Raw genomic sequence first — 23,567 nt, 5'->3', positions numbered from 1 at the left:
CACTTAAGCTTAATCCTTTACTGTCAAAAGTGAATTTTTAACCCAGCATCCATTCAGTGCTAATACGTGTAATACCAGTTTGAACGTAAATACTGAGGTATGAAAATTATGATATTCTGGCAAGTCTAGGTGCTTCTGATGTTAGTCTGGAGTCCTGTTTCATCGCAAAGACTGTATTCCGATTTCCAAGGTTTAAATATTGTACATGAAATTATAACAGCCAATGTCTCACCTCTCCTTTGATCTTCTCAAGCTCAGCTTTCAGAAGTTCAATTTCTCGTTTCAGATGTTCAATTTGGAGGTCTCTGTGTTGAAAGTACAGAGTACATGTCAGGTACGTACTTGTTTAGTAAATGTCTTCAAAGTATAAACATTCAATGTCATTCTCATAATTAAAGAAATGAAACAAATGATGCATGGTATGGTTATCGAGTATGACCTACCTATCATCAAATCCATCAGTGGGTGGTCCAAATGCTTGATCAAATATATCACCCTTAAAAAAGAAAACAGAACATATTTAAGAAGTTGCATAAATAGGAGCCAAAAACAATTCAACTGTTTTTAACTCAAATCAGCATCATGATGCTTATTGGTTTCTGCTCGCAAGGACCTGTGGCTGAGAGGTCATGCTAGGCTGTGCCGCGCTAACATCTATCAGAGGCTCGGGTTCATCCTCTTCTTGCTCCTCAAGCTCTTCTTCATCTGGGATGACAACCATGGGTTTAACATGCTCTGCCAGGGCAGAGGCCCGAAGGAAATTGGGTGGAGACTTAAATAGAAGAAAAAAAGGGGGGCGATGGGGTTAAGAATGCATAATATAAAAAATGTCAAATGTGATTCATATACAATATCTGTTAATAAGATGTTATCAAAGAAAAGTTACTTACATCAGGCAATCTAGGTATCTGGATGAGCCTCTTGAAGTATAGCATGTCTCGAGCTTTATTGAGGAATGTTTTGAGGCTAAAATATATATTCAACATCACAATGATTATACTCATTATAAATTGCACATTAGAGAAGAAAAAAACTTGCAGCAACAACCGTTAATAAAATAAATCACTCTATCAAGGAAAATGTGTTACATGTAGATATATTCGTTCTCACATCTGGACTATAAAATTAAAAAAAATTAAAATAATTAAAAAAAGTTTATACAAAAAACTAAAAGTTTATACAAAAAACTAAATTGGTCTTGAGAATTTATCCTTAAGGTGTACAACAGTATACAGAAAATCATACAGGTACAAAACAACATGAGGATGTGGAAATGGTTAAAAAAAATAGTAAATAATAATAACAAGAGCAATTTGTTATTGAACTTAAAGAAAAAGTTACTATGAATTACAGGAATTAATTTATTCACATGCAACTATGTATTTGTTTTCTGCATTTCTGCGAACATTTCTGTATATTAAATGCAGAATGGCTACAGACAAATTACAATTTCAGCTTAAATCAATTTAAATATTATTGAATGTACCTTTGGAACTGTTCATGGAAGCGTTCACGGTGTCCCTGAAGTGTGTCTGCTGGTAAACCTGTCAACAAAAATCAATTAACATTAATTTTCCAGAATATACAGGTCCAGACTGTCTACAATGCTTGCAAAACTCTTACAGGCGTGCAGTTTGAAGAGGAGTTTGACGGTGTAGTGGTAGAGGTGACTGCAATCCTGGATGACCTGGATGAGTGGTGCTAGTTTACACTGGCCTGATGTCAGTGTAGAGATAGCAATGGACATATTGAGCTGGCGGAGCACTAGAAATATAAAGAATACAGAATAATTTAACTTAATACCAGATAATGCAGGATTTTTTTTTTCACATGTCAAAGACAGAAAACACAGAAGACAGCAACATTCATAACATAATACAAACAAACCTAAAAATAGCAGTATATATATATATATATATATATATATATATATAGCATGTCTTTTTTTCTGCTGACTGTTAACTTGTTTTCTGCTGATTTGTACATTTGCGAAACTACACAAATTATTTGGGGAAGAAACAAAAATTATTTTTTGAGTTGTATGCTGTATGTTTTATGCTTAGAAAAATATGGATGATTTTCATTAGCCAGAAACATTTGCTAATTCAGTGATCAGCCAAAGGCGACTGTGGAAAGAGATGCACAAAAACACCAAAAATGCACATTTTTGTTGTTGTTGTTGTTGTCTTTCAAACATCTTGTTTTTTTTTTTTTGCTTTTTTTTATTATAACGTGCAATTAGCTGCATAGCAGGTTTTGAATTTGACCTTGATATCTTTTTTATCATGTAGACAAAAACACGAATTTGCAATATATTGCATACATTTTGCAAAATGCTCCTCTTTATAGTTATTTTTTATAGTTATTTTTTCTCATGCCAGATTAAGGACTGCCAAAATTGTATTCATTGTTTGAAATTTGTTATGAATTTGGCAGTATTTAAAAGCTGTTCATTTAAAGGTAACAGCACAATGCTTATTGTGATTATTCGATGGCAAGTTCACGCAATAACAGAACAAAGCATATTAACTTAAGATCTTGATGACAATAAACCATAGTACTGATTATAAATGATAATTGTTAACAATGTTGTTAATGTCCACATAGCTGACAGCTTTACCTACTGTAGTCTGTTCAAGTTGTGCATGGAATAGACATTGCTTTTCTGCAGTTTTACTTCTCACATTTCCGTCATTTTTGATATCTCTCGTGCTTTACAACTGAAGCCGCTTTGAGCTTTTGAGGACTGTTTGAAAGTCTTTCCACTAAAACTTTGATACACATTGTCTAAGTTCATTACGTCAGCATAACAAAAGATGCAAACTGCCAAACAAGCAGGAAAAATGGCATTACATGCAAATTTTTAAGTCATAACATGTAAATTTAGTCGCCAGGGATGACCTGAGCAAAAATTTCACTCGCAAATTAATATTTTTAGTCGCAGTCTGCAGTCCTGATTATGTATTACACTACTTACTGTTACAATATTTAGTTATTGCATTCAAAGGGTTAAGGACATATGAAATATAAATCATAAATTGTGAACACTCACCAGCTTCTGCTAATCGAAGCTCTGTGTCCATGTAGTCAAACACTTCTACTGTGAGCTGGAACCTGGAGCAGGAAGCAGAGAAATCTTTTTAGTTAATATCTTAATGTTAGGCAGCTGTGGAAAACATGCCAATAGTAGGCTCACACACTAACATGGCCTAATGGTTAGAGACTGGGACTTGAAACCCAAAGGTCATGGGTTCGAGTCTCGGTACCGCTAGGGATTGTCATTGGGGAGATTGAATGACCATTGCTTTCTTATAAATAGATCTGTGCATTAGAGTAAGTGTAGCCTATTAGACCTGTGACGGTCTATAATGTCCTTAATAATGAGAAAAGAAAAAACTCACTGCTCTTTTTTTGCAGAACTTAAAAGTTTTCAGAAACTTAAAAAAAATTGTTTAAATGTTTATTTATTCTTCTTTATTACTATTTACTTGTATGTTTTGAAGCTACATTTAATTGAAAATTATCTGACTACACACAATGTATTAATTTGTAATATTTTAATACTACTTGTTTCCATACTTTTTTTTACAATGGAAAACCTAACGCAGGGGTCCTGTAGTGCAAAAAATATGTTCCTGCCAAGATATAATACAGAAGACATAAATACAAAGCAAATGGAATTTCACATACACATTATTGATGTCTGTTCCCGCTGTACGCTCTAGGACTTCATCTGCGGCTTCTAGACTGGGTGGGATTTCTGAATGCTGCAAAGAAAACAGAAAAATTTTGAATTCAACTAAATCAGACTATCCCCATGTTTGCAGAATCCAAAGTGTTAATTTAAGTTATTAACATTAGCTTTACATTCGGCAACAAGTAACCCATAACATTTATTTTACTTAATCACTTTTGTTTATGGGTATCTGTAACTGCTAACTAAAACAAAGATAAACAACATTAAAAGTTGAACTCATATTTTTGAATTTATTGTTTTAAACACATGAGCTTCGGAGGGCCCAAAAAACTCTCATGGCAATTCATAACTGTTTTACATTTCTCAATTAGTGGCTTATTTGTATGAATTTGTAAGATCTCATGCATAGTTTTTTTTTTCTTGTATGATTTTATTAAAGATGCAGTATAGTGGTTAACAAATGGATTCTGCAGTTCAATATAAAATATTCTTTCTCCATCCTCCTCGTTCTCAGGCACAGTGCTCATTGGAGTTGTCAGATTGAGTACATGCAACAGGAATGAGCGCAACTGACAATAGAAACAAGTCTAACACTGTAAATGCATGAGTTTGATTTATCCGCAATCTCTGAGCCAGTCACGCCATGGCTGTGATAAACTGTTTTCCACTTTCTGGCAACCCAGGCTGTCAAAATACTACTGCTTAAACTGGCATTGGGTGAAATCACACAGACCAAAACAAAAACAGGCTCTCTGACATGAAATGGAAATATTCAAACTAGAATAACTGGCTGTAGGATTGTTTTTCCTAAACACCTGCAAATATATTATAATGTTTTTAAGCTTTGGTACAGTCAAAAAAATTACATACAGCACCTTTAAGGGTGGACCTTTAAAAAATTATTTTATTTTATATTCTTTTTTTAAACAAATGTTTTATATCAAATTGTACAAATTCATATAACATTACCACCTTGTAAAATATTTACTTTTCTCATGAGATTGGTTTTTAAGAGGGGCTTGAAATCAACAAAGGTTGAGAACCACTGGCCTAGAATAACGACGGGGTAAATACATGATAGGCACAAGAATATATTAAAATATACCTTAGTGTGAAATTCCATCTTGGTGCAGAGGAGTTTGGGATATAGAGAAACCAGCTGTCCATACCCATTTCTGTCCCGTGTGTTATTCTGACAATGGAAATTAATGACAACAAATCATTACAAATATTCTGTCAAACCAGTCAAAAAGAGATTCACAACAAAGTTTATTCTGTTCTGAATGCTAAAATTGGACTTACCCATAGTAACCCTGTCTCAGCAATGCTGCTGTAGTGTCTCATGCAGTCTTGCAAGCTCTGGTAACAATGAATGAGACAATAAACAATCTGTTCTAAGAACTAGAGACATTAGGCTAGTTTAAGATGACAAAAACTTTGCCTAGAAAGTAAATTCGATATCCTTGGAGAGAACTGTATATTTAGCATATATTTGATTGTCATCCAAAAATAAAAGTGAAGTAATTGTTAACATTAATAAAGCAAAACCTCAAGCAGAGACTGAAGAATACACAGTGCTTGTTGTCATGTACTCTTGTGTTTGTAGTCATCTTTATTAATAGAGAAAAATTTGTTTAAACTGAGCTTGTTTAATTTTAACAGCCAAGACATTTTGATACCAATGTTTACATTAGGGTCACGGGTGGGCAACTATGTTGAAATTTAAATAAGTCGCATCCAAAAGGTAAAAGGTTGGTGCTGCTACAATTTATAGTAATATTTTTTTTTTTTCACAGAGGTCGGTTTTGAGTATATTTCTTTTGAAGTAATAGTGCTTTATATAACGTTATCTAGAGTAATAAGTGTTAATCATAAATCCCCTGTGATGTTTGTACTAGCTACTGTATATAGGCCACCATATAGACTTTATCAAATAATTTGCTTAATAATTTATCAAATAGTTAGTGCTGGCTGCAGATAAAGTCTTAATTGTTGGGGATTTTAATATCCATGGTAATAATGAAAAAGATGCATTGGGATCAGCATTTATAGACATTCTGAACTCAACTGAGGTGGGATGACATGTGTCAGGCCCTACACATTGTCAAAACCATACTTTAGATTTAATTCTGTCACACGGAATTGATGTTAATAGCATTGAAATTCTGCAGCAGGGTGATGATATCTCAGATAATTATCTAGTCTTGTGTATACTCCATATAGCTAAAGCTATAACTCAACTCCTTGTTACAAATACGGTAGAACCATCACTTTAACCACAAAAGACTGATTTGTTGTCTAAATTCCACAGCATATCCAATAGCTCAGAAAAACCTGATTATGTAACAGAAACTATGGACTCTGTCTTTTCCCGTACTTTAGATACAGTTGTTCCTTTATGCTTAAAGTACACTCTAAAAAGTGCTGGGTTATTTTTGTAAACACATTGCTGGGTTAATTGTGCTGGGTCAAAATTCTGGGTTGTTTGAGGCACTGTAAACACACAGTTGGGTTGATCATGCTGGGTCTTTTACTATGAACACCTGGGTTGGGTTATTTTGACCCAACCGGTTTGTTTATTTTTTTCACTTCATCGAACATTCTGGATTCTTCACTCGTCTCGTCGCCAGGCGGTCCCGCACCTCGCAGCAAGCAGGATTATAAGGTAAATTAATAATATGATCATATAATTATTTACCTTTATTTTTAATAAGTTGTGTTTTAGAGCACACTGATTTCACTGTTTAATGCAATATTTGATATGTCGCTGTGCGGGGTTGGCATTTTATTCCGTGAATGATGAACGTTGTAACTTAAGCAGCCTAGCGATGTACTTTTTTGCCTCAACAATCGCTTTATTGTTATATAAAGTGTGTGTGTGTGTGTGTGTGTGTGTGTGTGTGTGTGTGTGTGTGTGGTGTTATTTGTATAACTTACAGTATACATATGGCCTTTATTTTAACGCCTTATGGAAAGAGTACGTCAGAAATACGGGGGTAAGTTCCTTTACTGTCTGCATACTGTATGGCTTTGTAATGTTTTGTCAAAATTAGATAATTTCATACACAAATTGATCTTTTAAGGGCATATTTTTTCAAGTAAATGTCTGCGACATGCCGAATCCGACGATAGATCCATATGTTTTATGTTGAGCATTTTCGCGCTTTTTTCCTTGAGTATCTGCATTAGCTAAAACGCTATGTCCCTTACTTTAATAATGTTAAACCACAATATGACTCGTATGTACTATTGTTTATCACTTAAATGTAATGTTGTCTTAGCTACAGTATGTAAAGTTAGACTGAATCTCTCGTGGTGTATGTGGCCGTTCACATGTCGCGTTTTTTGCGCACTGAAGTTCGTTAATTCAAATGTAGATGCCAATATACGCTCATAATGGAAGCTCGTTTTTTCCAGGCGCGGGACATGGTTGCTTAGCAACGGCAGACGCCATGGGAGAGCAAGCTGCGTTTTGGAAAGAAAGAAAGCGACGCGCCTTGCGTTTTCACGCGTTTTTAGGCGCGGCATGTCAACGGCCCCTAACTCTTCCTCTATTTTAGTGAATGCCTGTGTTGCATTACAAACTAGGAGACCAGTATAAACTTTAAACTTATTGAACCACATTTGTTTTTCAGATTTTATCAGATTTCACAAGACTTTAGGAAGCTATATCCAGAGGCAGACTTTTTGAAGACTGGGCTACAGTTGCAGACCTAATTCTTGCCAGTGCTCAGCAAGGGACATTCCTGGGTGACATGACTTAAGGTAAGCTTTTTCTTATAATATGTCAATCTATAAAAACAATATGCAACTGTATTTGACACACATCAACTGGTAAATACAATGGTACAGTAACACTTAACTAGTTGCTTATTAGCTTGTATATTGGCTGTTAATTAGTACTTATGAAGCACATACTGATGCCTTATTCTGCATGAGCATATTCTACATCCCTGAATCTGACCCCATACCTAAACTTAACCTGCAGTAGTTGAATGAGGGTGGGAATTAATTTGCATTATTTAAAGGAATGAAGAAATCTTCATATGAAAGTGTTTCAGTTTGTTGTTTTGATTATAAAATATGTTTCACAGTTTGCATATTATTCCTATTTTTTAGATGCTAAAGGGGAAAGTGCTTTCAAAGTCCTGCCCACTCTGGATAAAAGGTCTTCAGACCCACAACCACGGAATCCCGGAGGCCATTCATTGACGTACAACCTGTAAGTTTTGTTTTACGTTTTCTGCTCTAATAAGGGTGTATATATATATATATATATATATAAACACAGTGGTGGCCAAAATTATTATAACAGTAGTATTTTCACCAGCTAAAAAATGATTTTAAGTAAGTGTTTGTTATCTTTTGCTGTAGTGTGTCAGTAAGAAATATCAGTTTACATTTCCAAACATTCATTTTGCCTTTAATTGTGATAATCCAGTGAGGTTTTTGTTTGCACAACAGCCAATCCTCCACACAGAGATCTGATCTCATCATCATCCAGTCCGTCTGGAATGACATGAAGAAACAGAACAAACTGAGACAGACTAAACCCAGAAGAACTGTGACAACGTCTCCAAGATGCTTCAAGAGACCTACCTGCAAAGCTACCTGAAAAACTATGTGCAAGTGCACCTATAGGGCAAAAGCGGCTTTAAACGCAAAAGGATGGTCAAACCAAATGTTGATTTAATTTAGTTAATCAAGCTTAATTGATAAAGAACATTTATGACATTATTTTTGACAGCATCATTTTGTGACATTTTTAGACAAGTGCTTAAAACTTTCAACAGTACTGTAGCTTTGCAGGTAGGTCTCTTGGAGCATCTTGGAGACGCTGTCACAGTTCTTCTGGATGATGATGAGATCAGATCTCTGTGTGGAGCACTGGCTGTTGTGCAAACAAAAATGTCACTGGATTATCACAATGGCAAAATGAATGGAAATGTAAACCGATATTTCCTACTGACACACTACAGCAAAAAATAGAAATCACTGACTTAAAACATTATTTAGCTGGTGAAAATAAAAGTGTTCTAATAATTTTGGCCACAACTGTATGAAAAGTTGAGATGTAAAATGAGCATTTATTTCATGCCTCTGTGTTTGTTCATAAAATACACTTAACTTAAAATGTTAGTTATGTTGCAAGACTAAATGCCGTATAATTAACAGGTGGGGACCAACATGGTGGATTTGAGCCTTGGGATGAGACAACAACATTTCTAGACCTTCGCCGTTGTTCCAGGCCATGCCATTGAAGCGGACTTGTTGCCCGGGAATTTCTCCAGCTTGCAGTATATCATATTGATGGACATAAGTCTTCATGTGTGAAGTTTTTGAGAGCAACAGTTTTTTGTTTTTTTTTGGCCACTTGTAACATGTTTTGTAAGAATTGTCTGGTGGACTCTTTGTTTGGCTTAGTTTTAATGGCACAATGTTTGGAATGATTCTAATGTGGTAATAATTAATTTGAGTGTTCTGCTGCTGTAATGTTGACATAAAGAATAGGAATATATTGTGCCTTGTTTACAGTTCTGTGTTTAAAAGAAACTGATCTACTAAAACCGTTATTTGTGTCTGTAAGTGTTTGACAAAATGTGTGACAGCTGCACCTATTTGAAAACTGTATTAAAAAGAAATATGTAAACTCATTAAATTGACATTTACAGATGCATTTTTTTGTGTTGTGTAACTGTATTACAGAAAAACAATAATAATTTTACATTCTTTTGTGATTTATATATTATTATTGGTAAATATAAAGGTAGCAAGGCAATTAGACAACAAATAACCCAATATTTAGGTAGTGTTTAACCCAGCAACACAGTTAATCTGACCCACTGGTTGGGTCAAATAAACAACCCAGCATTTTGGGTCAAATAATTTAACCCAGCACTTGGGTCAAAACAACCCAACGCGTGTTCTGTCCCATAGTTACCCAGCAGCTGGGTTATGGTTGGGTTATTTTTTAACCCAGCACTTTTTAGAGTGTAGATTAAGGAAAACAGTCTGACACTGTGATATGATGAGCACACTCACGCCCTAAAGAGAGCAGCCTGGAAAATGGAGCGCAGCTGCAAGACAACAAAAATAAAGGTATTTCGTATTGCATGGAGGGAACATACCTTCTCTTACAGAAAAGCCTTAAAAAACAGTCGATCTACTAGATTACTAGATTATAAAAACTCATATTTATTTATTAAATACAGTGGCTAAATAAATGAAAAATAAAACATCAACAGGCGTTGACATTTCCCAACAGCATAGCAGTAATGAGTTTATGAACTACTTAATGTCCAAGATCGATACTAGTTCGAGATAAAATTGCAACCATGCAGCAATCAGTTACAGTATCGCATCAGTGTGCTATAGATCCCCTGAGGAACAATTCCACTCATTCTCTGCTTTAGGGGATAAAGAATTGTATAATCTTATTAAATCATCTAAACCAACAACATGTATGTTAGACCCTATACCATCTAAGCTACTAAAAGAGGTGCTTCCAGAAGTCATAAATACTCTTCTTAATTTGTTATTATTATTAGGATATGTCCCAAAAACTTTCAAACTGGCTCTCATTAACAAAAAAAAAACCTTGTTCCTAAAGAAATAGTTAATTACTATTTATTAATTACGTTCCTTCTTAGAGAAAAATGGCATCTGTGAGGATTTCCAGTCAGGATTTGGACCATATTATAGTACTGAGACTGCTCTCATTAGAGTTACAAATGACCCGCTCTTATCATCCGATCGTGGTTGTACCTCTAGCTCTATTAGTGCCACTGGATTTTAATGCTGTGTTTGACACTATTGACCACAACATTTTTTTGAATAGACTAGAAAATGATGTTGGCATTAGTGGAAGTGCGTTGGCATGGTTCAAATCTTACTTATCTGACTGCCATCAATTCATAGCAGTGATTGAAGTGATATCACATCGATTAAAAGTGCAGTATGGAGTACCTCCAGGATCAGTACTAGGACCATTGCTTTTCATGCTTTACATGTTACCCTTGAGAGATATCATCAGAAAATATGGTGTTTCACTGTTATCCTGATAATACTCAGCTCTATATTTCTTTGCAGCCCAACGAATGCACTTGGATGGGTGAAATGCAGAGCACAAATTTCACTATACTTGGCCACACATCACGTCAATTTGACAAAAAAAAAGTGTTTTGTACTAAGCCTCTGAACCACAGTTAGAAGTAGGGCAGTCATTGTCACAAAAGCAATCAATCAATCAATCAATCGCAAGAAAAAAATAATTTGAGCAGAAATTTACGGAATTCAAATGGAAGCATGCTTACATTTCGGTGACCATCACGCAAGATTTTGTGCAATACATGGCAGAACTTCCAGCTAAGGATAGCACTGCTTGGCAAAGGCAGACCAACAGCATATGACCAGAAGGTATAGGCCCCCTTCTCTCTGTGTGTTCCCAAAATAATTCCTGTTCATGCCTTTAAGGAAAACATCTCAAGCACAATGTAAAATCACATAATACTTAGTAATATTAGGGCTACTTAACAATATTGTTTCTAGACTATCTGATATCTAGATATACAACAATATCATTGTAACACCAGTATGGTATCCAGTATGGATGCAAGGTGGTACAAGGTAATTTGCACTACAACTGCTACACAATAAGGCAAGAGTTTGATTTCAAACTTTAAGCAAAAAATGTAAATGAAACTAAAAGTTAAAAGATTAGTTAAACCAAAAATATGCAGCACATTTAATGTAAGTTTAGCAAAAAACAAAAGTTGTTCTATAAGAGCAGTAACAATTTTGTGACAGATGGTATTCTGTTTACGGAAACTACTCCCTTATTTTGATGGTCTGCAAACAGTGACTGACAGCCATAAATCCAAGAAAAAGATTAAACGAACAAAACAGAATCTGCAGCACTGCTCCTTATCCCCTTGCAAGGGTTTTATTTGACCTACCTGGTTGGACAACAGTTGAATAAACAATAATAACTGGATGTCTGAGTTAAGGATACTGCGTGCATGTTTCTCCTTCAGCGGCGTCTCTGTGGAGTTGATGGCCTTACTGATACTGGTTAGCTAAAGAGGAAAGAAAAATAGAATTTTTTTTAAGCAATTAATTGAGTAATTAAGCAAATTTTCAAACAGACATCTTTATTAACAAACTACATATTTGAACTATAAACAAGTACACTCTCGCCTGAAAACCTTGTAAAACTACACATAAAAAAATTAGCAGACCAATCCTAATTTTTCTTAAAACAGAATCTCTACATGTACGGTTGCCATTCCATTCCAATGACTGTTGAACTCTAACACAGGCACACTTCATTCTGCTTTATGAAGTAATGATTAGGTGATCACCTCAACCAAATCTTGTAACTAGTGCTAGTAGTACTTTGAAAGTAACTGGAATCAAATAATAACTATTGACCATGACAAAATAATTTGAGAATAAGAAGAAAGCAGAATAGAAGGGTTCAATTCAGACTTCACTGGCAGAGGGATACAGAGAAGATGATGTTGCTTCCATCCTTAAAATATAAAAGACAGCGGTTTACATAAAAACATTGAGGACAACAAAGCAACAGACCAGCAGAGGACAAAAACGACTCTCCACTGACCGGGATGACAACCACAAATACTTTTTACTCTGTAAAATCCCCCTACTATCCCCTTAATTAATGCTGTGCATTATGTAAAACTTATCATTCAAATGAAATGTTAAAATTCTTTACGTATGATAATTTACGAAATATATAACAGTGATTGGTCAATCAGACCTCGATACTGTTTTTGTCATTTTTTATGTAAAATGGCTCAACGTGGCATTTAAAGTTCCTTAAAAAGAAAACAGAAGATATATTTCCTTAATTAGAATTTAAAGACATTCCTCTGACATTGTGCTGTACGTGTGAGACAATAGGAGAGCTGACTTTATCGAGTATGTCACCGACTTTGCAAAAAAAATAAGAAAAACAAGTCCAAAAGCATTCACTGCATGATCAACCCTATTAGAATGCAGTTAGAATGCCTTTATAATTCAACTCAAGCAATGAAAGAAACAATACCTACGTATGAGTATTTTTTTTGCGTATTTATTTATCGCATACACTAATTTAATACAACAGTGCAGAGCAACACTGCTTGAATGAATCTGTTTAAGAACGAATCAAGTGAGCCAATAAATCATTTTTTTAAAATAGGGACTTGATGGCACCTACTGGTAGTTTTATTTATTTTATTGTCATATTTATTTATCTATAACAGGCCTAAACCAGCCAAGTTTCCAGGACAAAGAGTTCATTCTTTCAAGGTAGCTTGAAAAGACTGTCCTCCACAAGAACGCAAGCTCTTGGAATTGAGAAATTTCTTGTTTTATGGCAACAGCAACACCAGCACCAAAGTAGTCTGAGTAATCAAATTAGTATTACTCAGTACCGCAATACAAAATGTAACAATAGCTATGCAGTACTTATGCAAGCTTTTAAAATGTATTTACCTTAAGACATGATATAATTAACTAATTTTGAGCTACCTATATAAACTGTATTGTATTAGTTTAATCTCATATTAATCTAGCATTAAAGAAAACTATGTAATAAAACTGGAAAATAATGTAATACTTTTTCAATACTTTGAGGGGAAAAAATCTGAAAAAGACTACTTATGAATGGATGGCTATAGAAAAACCATCTCATTTGCCAATGAAAACAGAGGGCAGTAAAATCAATTAGAACAGCATTTTTTATTTCTAACTATTTCTTCCATAAATTGTCATTGATACAAACTGAATACCTTTACAACATCTTTGCAACAGTCAATCCTATATATGAAATGACACATGCTAGCTTATGCCAATATTCTTAATTTATGAAATAATTAACATTAAAAGCAACAGTCTCAGTCCCCCTCAGCAGTATCTATACAGAAACATGCAACAGAAAAAGAAGCGGACTGCTTGTTTCAGTTATTTTTCATTTGAACAACAGATTCAGTCATAAAGCACAATTATAGTTACAATGAATAAAAAAATAACAAAAAGGTCAATTTAAATCTATATAAAATAAAAAAAAGTCTTCCTAGTGACAAAATGCAACCATTGCTTAAAGGAACACTCCACTTTTTTTGGAAATAGGCTCATTCTCCAACTCCCCCCGAGTTAATAAGTTGTTTTTTACCGTTTTGAAATCCATTCAGCCCGTCTCCTGTTCTGGCGATATCACTTTTAGCATAGCTTAGCATAGATCATTGAATCCTATTAGACCAGTAGCATCACATTCAAAAATGACCAACGAGTTTCCATATTTGTTGTGTTTAAAACTTGACTCTTCTGTAGTTATATCATGTACTAAGACCGGTGGAAATGCAAAGCTGCGAGTTTCTAGGCTGATAAGATTAGGAACTACACTTCCATTCCGGCGTAATAGTCAAGGAAGTTTGCTGCCGTAATATGGCTGAAGCAGGCGGAGTATTATCAGAAATGAGTTCCCAGCTAGTTTAGCATGTGCACATGTGCTGCGTGGTATTACTGCTCCTGCTTCAGCCTTATTACAGCAGCAAACTTCCTTGACTATTACGCCGGAATGGGAGTGTAGTTCCTAATCTTATCAGCCTAGAAAATTGAAGCTTTGCATTTCCACAGGTCTTAGTACACGATATAACTACAGAAGAGTCAAGTTTTAAATAGGACAAATATGGAAACTCGTTGGTCATTTTTGAACGTGATGCTACTGGTCTAATAGGATTCAATGATCTATGCTAAGCTATGCTAAAAGTGATATCGCCAGAACAGGAGAACGGCTGAATGGATTTCAAAACGGTAAAAATCAACTTATTAACTCAGGGGGAGTTGGAGAATGAGCCTATTTCCAAAAAAAGTGGAGTGTTCCTTTAATGGCACTGAAAGTAGTTTGACTTAGTGTGGGACAGTTTAACAGAATATGTTTGATTCTATGAAGATTAAATGAAACAAATTGTGTGCACTAGAACAGGTGCAATTAAATCTATTGCTGTGTCTAGGTTTGTGTGTGGTTTTTTTTCTTCAGAGTGGGTTAATGTGAGTGGGGCGTGGTTTATGTGCACCTGAGCCTTGTTGCGGTGGCAGATTTAACCAGTGTTTTTACTACTCAGGGCTGCTGCCTAAGCAGTTTTCCATCTCCCTGCTTCAGTTTTGGTTTACTTTAAACTTGTGCATTACATACAACAATACGCGTTGAATAACTGACATTAGGGAATACTCACATCACGATTTTGCTATTGTAGTATTTGTTTGCCAATAAACATTTAAAATTGTTATAAAATAGTTTTTAGTTTACCCATTTGTGTCACTTCCCTTTTACATTGCACCTCAGGTGTAACATTATTATTTGCATTAATAGAGCATTTAGAGATTAGAGATTTTTAGAGCACTGCCAATTTTTTTTTTACCTTAGCCTGAATTAAAACTTTGACAATTGAATGTTAAGTTGTTTTACAAAATGTTTTACAAAATCACAAAAAAGGCACAGAATTGAAAGTGCATTCCTTTTAATGTTGGTCTTTGTGCCACATCAATGTTCTAATGAGACTGTGTGGTTTGCCACCAAAACTGGGAGAAGTAATGAATGCAATGGACAGCACAAAGAGCAGATTGTGCAGAACAAAACATGTCAGCCTGAGGAAACGAGTTGGTTAGGTGCCAAACGCTGGCGCACAATCTTAGACAGATGATCTGCCTATTGGCTAACTTTTATAACAGGCCCTATGGGGGATGGGGAGGGCTAGTCAATGTTGTCCCTGGAGGGCCACTTCCTACTGGGTTTATTCTCTGTCTGAGTTGCATACTGCCTGAGTAGGTACTACATTTAATAAAGAAAGCTTACTTCATGACCATTAAAACTACAAACTAAAACTTTATAAAACAGCAGTGTTAATGTGAAATGATCTTGGTTTACTTGCATTTATTAAAAATGGCTAATAATGATGAAGACTGCTTGAGAAACTGCTTGAGTCGTAATTAGTGATGCTCAAAATAAATTTTTTAGGCTAAACACTGAAACCAAAAGTAAAGTTTTCATTTAGTTGAAAACCAAAATAATGATTAAACAGGTTCAGTAAAAACATAATGTAAAAAAAAAAAAGAAAGAAATAAAGAAAAATGCACCTCTAGACTTCCCGTATCCTGTAGAAGTCAGCCCTTCAGATGTAGACTTTTGCCTTCACAAAAGTCTTTCCAATTTATTCTGACATTTCCTGAATGGCTTTTCTGAGGTAAATGTTAACATTAATGAAATACTGTTTACAAGCTGTTTTACTGACATCTTTTGATGTGGTTAAAACACTGATTGAGTGATTACATGAGATATGATACATTTTAGCAAGTTGTACTGTTTCATTTAACATCGTCCACTGCTTATTTATGTTTATTTTGTGCTATAACTAGTAGTAAACAGAAAAAAAGATGCAAAAAGATACTGCTGCGCATTAACTGAAAAAAGGCTAGAAGATCTCAGTTGATCAAAATGCAGACTGAATAAAAATGAGAAATCAATATTGTCAACCCAGCCCTAGCATTCACACAGCTGACATGTTTGCATGTTGTAGCTTATCCACATTTTTAGATTCTAACATCTAAAGCCCACAATTGGAGAAATTTTCTGTCAATGAAAACATGACAAAATGACATGGGTACTACACTGTAGACATGGTTGATGAGGACACTGAAAGTGTCTTCGTAAAGTAAATGGCTTAGAAATAAAACAGTTAACTGAAAAACTTTTTTTTTTTTATTAAAAAAATTGCCAGTAGTTTCCTGTGAGGGGTAGGTTTAGAGTAAGGAAATAGAAAATACAGTTTGTGCCATATAAAAACCATTATGCCAATGGAGAGTCCCCATAAAGCACATGCAACAATCAATGTGTGTGTGTGTGTGTGTGTGTGTGTGTGTGTGTGTGTGTGTCTGTGTGTGTGTGTGTGTGTGTGTGTGTGTGTGTGTGTGTGTGTGTGTGTGTGTGCGTGTGCGTGTGCGTGTGCGTGTGTGTGTGTGTCTATCAACAGCTAGTCCACTTGCCAATCCATCTTAATGAATGACCGCTGTGAGTGGAAGCACAAGATGCAATCTGACCAATAAGAAGATAGTTTTGTTCATATGTGATCTGCAAAAACTTAGTTTGGTAGGCATTGAAATGTTGCCTTATAAAAGTGAACTGAACCAAGAAGAAAACATATCATCTAGTGTGTGCCAGGGCCAATCGTGTTTCCATATTCACTTCCGGGGATTCATTGGGCCTCTTTGGGGTGTCCTCTGGGCTGGTAGCCAGGGATCTTCAGCCTGCCAAATACCGTGATCCAAAGTTGGCCAGCTGGAGATTTTTGACATTAACAGAGGTGGAGTTTATGAGATGGTCCTTTGATTTCTTATGTTTTCACACTAGCTAACATCCACATTTAAGACATTACATATGCTAGCCATTGCCACATTTGTTCTGTCTCTTCCTTGTGTCTTTGTTGATACAGGACTTATGCATCCGCAATATTGCATAATCTGAGCGTAAATAGCACAATGTCCATGAGCTCTCTCTCTATTGCTCTGTGACAGGATAATAGTATAGTAAGATGGCACTTAAACATTCTCAGATTGCATCATTTCACTGAAAATGAATATAAATTCCCATTCTTTCTAAAGACATTTAACATAAACATCTTAAGGTTTATTACCATTTTCTATATTTGTTGTTTTGTGCATTCCAGCAATCACAGATAAATGAAAGTATGCACGACTGAACAAGTGTGTGTGTTCTCTTTTATGTTAAATAATGATAAATATCAGTTTGAGTATCATTGACAGAAAGACAGAAAGTCTACAATGACCAAACATCTGCTTCTGTCATGTACATTTTGTGATCTGATTAGGTGTTAAGGGCAGGGTGCACACATAGAGCCAAGTCTCAGGTAACGCACCAGTTCCATATTGCCCTTCTTTCTACGTCTTCTTGCACTTAAATAGACAAATACATATGAAAGTATGTCAAAATACCCATCTTGGCAAGAATGATTTACCAACTGCTGTTGGTGCTTAATGTTAATTCCAAAAAACAAGACACTGCTCTTGACTGAATCTTTTGTTGCATTAACAATGATTATTCTATATTTAATTTATACAGTGAAGAATATGCAAGGGCCAAGTTCTTACTGACGATAAAGTACATCTGCTCTTTCCTAACGTGGAGATCAAAAGGAAGGCAATGCAAAGATTGTTTTTCCACAACTTGGCACTGCACAGTGTCTTGTATTCGAAGTGAGCTTTATTATTTGGTTTCTACATAGACCAGCATTTACCTCTTAATTTCTAAACAGGCAGCGATGTAGAAGCAGGCGTTGATCTACTTCTGCTGAGGCAGTGTTTAGACACACCTTTACATCATAGAGTGGCACATTCCACATCCTGTCGTTTTGGCAGGCCGGCTTCAATATAATCTGTTTTAAGACTAACTTTCTAAAGTTAGAAAGGATCCCTGTTTACTGCATACACTTCTGACTAATGGTTAAAGAACTTGTAGACATATTAATAACACACAACAATTTATGAATCAGTCTTTATAGAATCACTGGACCAGCCATAATTCGGAATCAGCCAGTTTTAGTTCCAAACAAGAGATTGTCAACCAAAAGTTTTTTTTTTTTTGTTTTTTTTTTCTTCAGCAGATCTCTGTTCAGGACTTGCACAAACTGTCTTGCAATGGATTTCCAAAATGTCATTTATGTAGAAATATTGCGTCTGTATAAGTCTGTAAACAACTTCTTATTTACCGACTTCTCACTTGTCTTTAATAAATGTTTGAACTTTATATTGGTTAGGCTAGTAGTTTTGCAGTGGTATACAAATTGAAACTGAGAATTGTAAAATGTAAAGGGGGTCGCACACCGAACGCGCAGCGCAGTGCCGCGTCGCGTCGCGCCACGTCTTTAAAATTCGAACACATAGGCTGTGTCCAAATTCAGGGTCTACATCCTTCGGAGGACTCATTTGAAGGATGTTACGTCACAGCGCCGCGACTAAGGCTGTCCAAATTCATAGGATCCTTCAAATGCGGCCCACAAATACGTCCTCCTTTTCCCCGAATTTGAAGGATGGGTCTGGTGGATCCTTTCCCGTCCTACCTATCCCACAATACCTTTCGGCAAAGCGCTTCCAGAATTTTCGCGGTAGTAATGATGGAAGTTTAAAAAAAACTGGCGTTTCAAAAAATATTCTTTTACAGCGGTTGTCTAGTTAGGCCTTTGGTTTTAGCGTTAAGCTTTTTTTTTTTTACATTTGTATGTATATATGTTAAAAAACATCACTTTCGTAAACTAGCTTCTTTTTTACTGCCTGTGTGAATATCCCCTTACACACAGGTAATTTCTTGTTAGTGATTGAAGCTGTTTTAACGCTTTTAGGGATGAAAGAGTAGTTATTTTGTTTTGTGCAGTACAGATAACCTTACTTCTTGCTTAGCGCTGTCACGGTTGCTAGGCGACAGGATATGAGCAACGGGGAAGGGAGGGAACTGAAAGAAGTGTAGGCTGTCCAAATTCACTGACACCTACTTCCCGGTTTTGCGGTCTTCGGAGGACCCCTCCTCCTTCAACCTGGTAGGAAGGATCCTAAGGAGGATGCAGACCCTGAATTTGGACACAGCCATAGTTTTCTATGAGCATACGCACACCGGCGGCGCCATTCGGCGTCTGTCCGCGGCGCCCAGCTACGACTCAGGAAGCTGTTCAAATTTCTGCCGCGCCACAGAGCGCCATCTGCATAGTTTTATATTAAATAACATCATATTTGTCTCAAATCGTCCTATTAGATTAAAAAAACAAGATACCACTGCTGCAAAATACTACTTACATTAGGTTTACAGCTTGAAAAAAAATGTAAACCTATATAATTAATTCATATTTTATTTTCTCGAGACATTTTTACATAGGCTACGCAAAATCTAAAGTCCTATGTAACATTTGCCTGTCATTATTACATTCACTGTCTTTGACTGCCATCTATTGGATTTACAAGGTCACAACCGTCATTCAGGTCATTTAAATAACGGTGTAGCGGAGCGCGATGGACGACGAAAAACTGATCAAGGAAGTAGGGAAATAGAAATAGCCAGAATTATTTGCAACAAATCACAGATTCAACATAAGGAATTCATCAGCTTGGAGGAAGATTGCCGATGTCATCGGTTTTTCAGGTATGAATGTTCAATTTTGTTTACGTACGATCTGAGGTAAAATGTATAGTGAGCAACTGTATGTAATTGTACAGTACAATCATAAAATAATGTACAGTACAGGCATTGTCATTTCATGTCCTTAAAAATATCAATACTGTTGACCACAAAATGACAATTCTTTTATTTTAAATACAAACCCTCATGTTGAATTAAGACTCCAATAAACTGCCTCAACAACAATACGATTATAATTGAAGTTTACAAAGAAATAAGTAGTATACCTTACACAACAAAATAGCATGTAGTTTTTTATTGAGCAAACAAATCATATTACTAGCTACAGCATTAGGAATGTTGAAATTGCTTGTAATAATACAAAATGCTACTAATTGATGAATGGGAATCTAGCCTAAAAATGAGCTGGCGCGTATAGAATGTGCGCGTCCGGTGTGCGATACCTCCAGCTGTCCTCGACGCGACGCGACGCGACGCTGCGCTTCTCGTTCGGTGTGCGACCCCCTTTAGTCTTAAAATTTTGGTGTTATATAAGCTAGAATACAAGATAACAGGGGTCAATAACAACAATTAAATTTTTTGTGGTAAGGCAAGTAAAACTTTAAACCAATCAATGATTCGTCTTCATTGGACAAAATCATAGTAAATGTGCAGTTGAATATCTTTTATAAGTAATAAAGAGATTTACGTAAAAATACGTAAAAATACGTAAATCTCTGACAAGCTACAACATATCACGCTAAATATTGAATGCGATATTAAGCTCGATATGGCGTAGCTTGTCAGAGATTTACGTCTCTGTGTATCAATTGCCGCTCCAGCGGAACCTGAGCGGAACGCACGTGATGGAGATTTACTACTAATCAAAGCACCGGCTTCATTGACTAAACGCGCCTCACAATATCGTTCGATATATTGCACAGCCCTAGTCGAAAGTAAAGAGAGATTACAAACATAGACTGGAGGATTTGCTGCAATCTTGTACTCACTGACAAATATCTATTAACGTTATAAGATGTGCTGCTCCCTTTACACAGAGTTTGCATTATCGCAAAATCGAAATTAAAGCAGACGTCAATGATTCTAATAGCTGAGGCCGGTCGCGTTCGCCTCGCGCCCGCTCAATTTGTGATCCGCTGTGTAAATCCTTCGGCTGGCCGCCGGGAAAAGTCCCGGTCGTCCCGATTGCCACTACGCCCCTGGTGTAGGCTACAGCATAGACATATATCTATTATGTCTATGGGCTACAGGCCCGACCTTTCTACACGGTGTTTCACCAGTCGTTTAATGGCCACTCCCCTTTTACCTACCACCTGCAAAGCTGATACGAATATGTTTAACTTTTTTATTTACAACAAGATATATAGTATAAGGACAGGTATTCAGAGTTCAGACCACAACTGAACGTTTGAAGAAAATGTAATGCCTTATTATTTAGAATTAGCTATTATTGATGTAAATGCAGCCGTTCGAGGCACATAATTGATTTATTACGGTATTGACGGTATTAGAAAATCCATGTGGTGGCGCAATATCACACCGGTGCTGACTATGACACCGGTGTACCGCCCACCCCTACGAGAAGTACCCGGATGACCTACTGCTTCCGCTCGAATTCTGCAGTACGCATACCATGGACACTTCAGGAGAGGAGTCGTTATTCGAAAAATGGCGGAAAGTGGAGACGTGGCGGATATAGTACGTCCGAATTCCATTCATACTACCCATATTCATACTATATAGAACGTACTGTTTTAACGGTCATGAAGTACGTTCAAATTTAAATGTAGTACCTACTGAAGCAGTATGTGATTTCGGACGCAGCATATGTTTTGTCACTCTAAGTGTCAAATGGATCCAATTTACTGTTTCACACGTATTTTCATTCTCAACCGTTTATGATCATTTAAGACACAACTGACAAGGGTTTACATGAATAATCACCAAGTGCCTCATTTTGAAATATTTTTGCGTGTATTTGACTGTTTAGGCGTGCACCTTGAGCTCAAAGATAACTTTACATGTCCATATTCTGCTCCATCTCTGAGCGCATACACAGAACAGCACAAGTTTTCTTACACACTATTAAAACACAACATCAAAGAAACATTAACAAATCAAGCACATCCCGTTTTATGACAGTCACGTCACATGGTTTTGCTGATTTGCATGTGAGATTAGGCTTTTATGGAGGAGTGAAATCGCACCACTGGTAAGGGGGCGGAATGGGGCGCAGTAATAGTTTCATCTCAAATAATTGCACAGCCCTATTTTTTAGTAGGCATACAATGGACCACGCATACATTATGAATGGAACTGACACAGATTGGTCACGTGATAATATTAAGTCCATATTACATTCTTATTATACATATTCACATTACATAGAACATACTTTTTTGAGGGAACAAACAAAGTAATTACTTGTTCAAAATAAATACCTATGTGTGATTTTGGATGCATTCAGCATGTTTTCATTTCTTTGTTCTAATGTTTAACTTCCCTGCATCACACACAGTGTTCTAAATGGTTGCTAGTTTGTGGCTATACAGTTTATAGTGATATTTAAAGACTATTTTCTAAAAGAATATAGAGAGATAATGTTTGTGAATGTGAGACATTTATAATAATGACGTTATGCTTCATGAACACCACTGAAATGTTTCACATGCTTCTCATTTTTCTTACTGTCTTTTTGGGTCACTAAACAGATAGTAACAACAGGCTTCAGTCACCCAACACTAAAGGAAACCTGAGCCAGTGCTGGGTTTGTCTCAGTACTGTTCTCAGTAAAAGGAATGGCATACTATAACCTCCTTTATGGAAAAAGAAAAAAAAGGACAACTGTGTTAAACTGCCAAGAACACTACATACTCACAGAAGACTTTATATAGTTTTTTCCTACATTTTCATTTCACATGGTTTGATTAGACATATTTAAAATCATTATAAAACAGTCGTAATACATACACCTGACTGCGATCTATTTCAATTTCCAGCAACATGACTATAACATTATAGAATGTCAAAGTTGGAATTAATCAACAAAAAGCAGGACCAATTTCTTTGTTGTTCTGTAACATGTCCTAACAACATTTTCAGCTACATATTCATTGTAAACGTTAAATAGATGTGTTAGTAGTGGCATAATATGACGTTTACACTAAATCATCCAATAGAAACCTTCAAATATGCGAGCAGAACTTGTTTAAATGCAATGAATTTTAATTTATCCTTTAATCTACCTTATTTTGCCTCACGTATGCTAACGGTAAACACTAGTTTCCATTAAAAACTAAACAATATATATATTTTTTTTTCGTCCAGGGTCACATATGTAAATAACATTCAGATACTGTAACTGAAATAAATAAGGATCAATAAATACTCATAAAAAAGAAATGCCATTCATTTATTATTTCATCTGACATGCGCAAAACGAACTACGCTGTCACGCTGTAGATGTGTTGAAGACGCGCTAAAAAAGAAAAAGTGACGTGAAAATGTTAGTAGCATCATATATGCCTTTTCAAGGATTGAAGGTTGTCGGTTAAAAAAAAAAGAGCATATTGATGAAGTTCACTCAGTCCGCAATTTTATTCCAACCGTTATTCCTGACCAGGCGCTTCCGTAAATATTTAGTTTATACATAGAGTTCCGTTTAAA

At 35.9% G+C, this 23,567-nt stretch overlaps 1 protein-coding gene across 1 annotated transcript in view; it reads right to left on the bottom strand.

Annotated features, from left to right (window-relative positions):
- The window catches only part of hip1rb (huntingtin interacting protein 1 related b), a 45,492-nt gene that overhangs the window by 18,002 nt on the left and 3,923 nt on the right, over positions 1-23,567 (bottom strand). Inside the window, exons 2-13 of the mRNA XM_073839714.1 lie at positions 11,709-11,772; positions 11,011-11,153; positions 5,000-5,056; positions 4,803-4,889; positions 3,691-3,767; positions 3,053-3,114; positions 1,624-1,764; positions 1,487-1,544; positions 891-966; positions 614-772; positions 444-496; positions 233-305 (exon numbers count right to left, since the gene is read on the bottom strand). Of these exons, the coding sequence (XP_073695815.1) occupies positions 233-305; positions 444-496; positions 614-772; positions 891-966; positions 1,487-1,544; positions 1,624-1,764; positions 3,053-3,114; positions 3,691-3,767; positions 4,803-4,889; positions 5,000-5,056; positions 11,011-11,153; positions 11,709-11,772 (1,050 nt within the window). The remainder of the gene's footprint in view (positions 1-232; positions 306-443; positions 497-613; positions 773-890; positions 967-1,486; positions 1,545-1,623; positions 1,765-3,052; positions 3,115-3,690; positions 3,768-4,802; positions 4,890-4,999; positions 5,057-11,010; positions 11,154-11,708; positions 11,773-23,567) is intronic.

Source organism: Garra rufa, chromosome 5, assembly GCF_049309525.1.
Source record: "Garra rufa chromosome 5, GarRuf1.0, whole genome shotgun sequence".
Lineage (NCBI taxonomy): Eukaryota > Metazoa > Chordata > Actinopteri > Cypriniformes > Cyprinidae > Garra > Garra rufa.
The sequence above is the reverse complement of the archived record's forward strand: the minus strand, read 5'-3'. Positions and strand labels throughout refer to the sequence as shown.